The following is a 2052-nucleotide window of genomic DNA, read 5'->3' as shown; positions in this document are numbered from 1 at the left end:
TTCAGGCATTTCGGAGGAAAAGCCAACTGACAAACAGAATTGGGTACCCGCATGGGCCCGCACCCCAACGCCATCAAGTCGTGCGCGCAGCCCGCCTCGGCCGCCGCCGCTGCCGCCTTCGCGGACAAGTACATGGATACCGCCGGCCCTGCGGCCGAGGAGTTCAGCTCCCGCGCTAAGGAGTTCGCCTTCTACCACCAGGGCTACGCAGCTGGGCCTTACCACCACCATCAGCCCGTACCCGGCTACCTGGATATGCCAGTGGTGCCGGGTCTCGGGGGCCCGGGCGAGTCGCGCCACGAACCCCTGGGTCTTCCCATGGAAAGCTACCAGCCCTGGGCGCTGCCCAACGGCTGGAACGGCCAAATGTACTGCCCCAAAGAGCAGGCGCAGCCTCCCCACCTCTGGAAGTCCACTCTGCCCGGTAAATGGCGCCCCCCTTCCCAGTCCGGGTCTTCCGGCTCTCCTCCAGCTTCTCCGCTCGCGCCCGGGGTTACCCGGGTGCCCCTTTGCTCTCTCCCCTGGCCTGTCCTAGCGGTGCTGCACCCTTGAAAGCCTGGCCCCAGCTGGCTGGCGTTGTCCTACTGCCCTGAGTTGATCTGGTCCCTGGTCCTCCCCGGGTGAAGGGTGGCTGGGAGGAAACTTAGGGGGACCCCAGCTAGCTTCCTTCTTCTGCGCCCCGCCCTCTCCAGCTCTTGACAGGGGACTTAAAGATGAGAAATTGGCCTGAAAACGCCTCTCCCAAATGCCCCTGTTCGTTCTCTTACAGATGGCTTCAGTGTAGAACCGTCGAATGTTGGGGCTTGGGGCATGCAGAGCGGAGCCAGGCGCAGAAATGTTGTATCCTGAGCCCAACTCTGAGGTGTGGGCCCCTGGGCCAGGCGAGGCAGTGAAGTGGGTGCGCTGCGCTGCTGCGCATGCAGAATTGCCCGGTGGCGGTAGTCACTGGAGCCCTGGGCAACTTCATTTCAGTGCAGAACTAACCACCCTCCCCGCTGACCTTCCAGGCTTTGGCAAAAGGCCGGGTTGTATAGCGCGTGGCAAAGACAGCCGGACCCGCACGGCGGGTGGCTCAGACTGAGCTGTGCCCGTGCTCTGGCTGGGGTCTGATCCCTGTGTAACTTGCCTTCTCCCCTATCTTCCAGACGTGGTCTCCCATCCATCCGATGCCAGCTCCTATAGGAGGGGGAGAAAGAAGCGCGTGCCTTATACCAAGGTGCAATTAAAAGAACTCGAACGGGAATACGCTACGAACAAATTCATTACCAAGGACAAACGAAGGCGGATATCAGCCACAACGAACCTCTCGGAGCGGCAGGTCACAATCTGGTTCCAGAATAGGAGGGTCAAAGAGAAAAAAGTCATCAACAAACTGAAGACCACTAGCTAATGGATTAAAATGGAACAAGAGGACAACTTGAAGAAAAGCTTCAAAACTCGTTACTTTGCCCAGATAATGATAATAATGCCTCATCACTGAGGAATGGGGAAGAGAAAGAGAGAGAGAGACACTGGCATTTTGCTCTCCTAAGGGGGAATCTCTTCTTCTTTAGTGGAATCTACAACTTTTTAAAAACTAAGAAATGGGAAAGACTCTAGTTCTCCCGCCAACCCCACCAGACCGGTTAATGACAAACTCTAGAGTCCCACGTCAGTCCCCAAATTCGCAATTTCAGATAAGTTACGCATTTCACTGAAATCTTGTAAGTATTTATGTGACCGTTGTGTTTTAGGACACTGTTAGATGGTAATAATCTGAAAGTTGGTTACAAAAGCAAACGGCTGTTGTAAACATCTGCTTGTCCTTCTTAGGTTGCCCTGTCCTCTGCATGTTGAGTGCCTGCCCAGGTTAATCTTGGTGAAATCCTTGCCATTATGTGTTCCGCAAAACATTTCATGTATAGATTTGGAGGGGGAAAGAGACAGTACCGAAATAATGATCTTGGACTATTTACTGTATGAGGGGAGAAAAAGAGAAAGCTTTTCCGAGGATCATTTGTCTCAGTGGTAAATAGAACCAACTGAATCTTTGAGGCTATAAGGAAACCTCAG

At 54.2% G+C, this 2052-nt stretch overlaps 1 protein-coding gene across 1 annotated transcript; it reads left to right on the top strand.

Moving 5' to 3' along the window:
• Positions 1 to 51: 51 nt before the first annotated feature.
• HOXA13 (homeobox A13) lies at positions 52 to 1390 on the top strand. Its single transcript, XM_006156128.1, has 2 exons — positions 52 to 424; positions 1146 to 1390. Exons 1-2 carry the CDS (start codon positions 52 to 54, stop codon positions 1388 to 1390), a joined length of 618 nt encoding a protein of 205 aa, XP_006156190.1.
• Positions 1391 to 2052: the final 662 nt, after the last annotated feature.

Source organism: Tupaia chinensis, unplaced genomic scaffold (assembly GCF_000334495.1).
Source record: "Tupaia chinensis unplaced genomic scaffold, TupChi_1.0 Scaffold000479_1, whole genome shotgun sequence".
NCBI classification, from domain to species: Eukaryota; Metazoa; Chordata; class Mammalia; order Scandentia; family Tupaiidae; genus Tupaia; species Tupaia belangeri.
Note: the sequence above shows the minus strand (reverse complement) of the source record. Positions and strands in the feature narration are given on the sequence as shown.

Bases quoted from the DNA above. Each gene is read 5' to 3' on its own strand.
- HOXA13 (XM_006156128.1), top strand. From the start codon at position 52: ATGGGCCCGCACCCCAACGCCATCAAGTCGTGCGCGCAGCCCGCCTCG. The intron at 425-1,145 runs GTAAATGGCGCC...CCTATCTTCCAG, and splicing joins CTGGAAGTCCACTCTGCCCG to ACGTGGTCTCCCATCCATCC.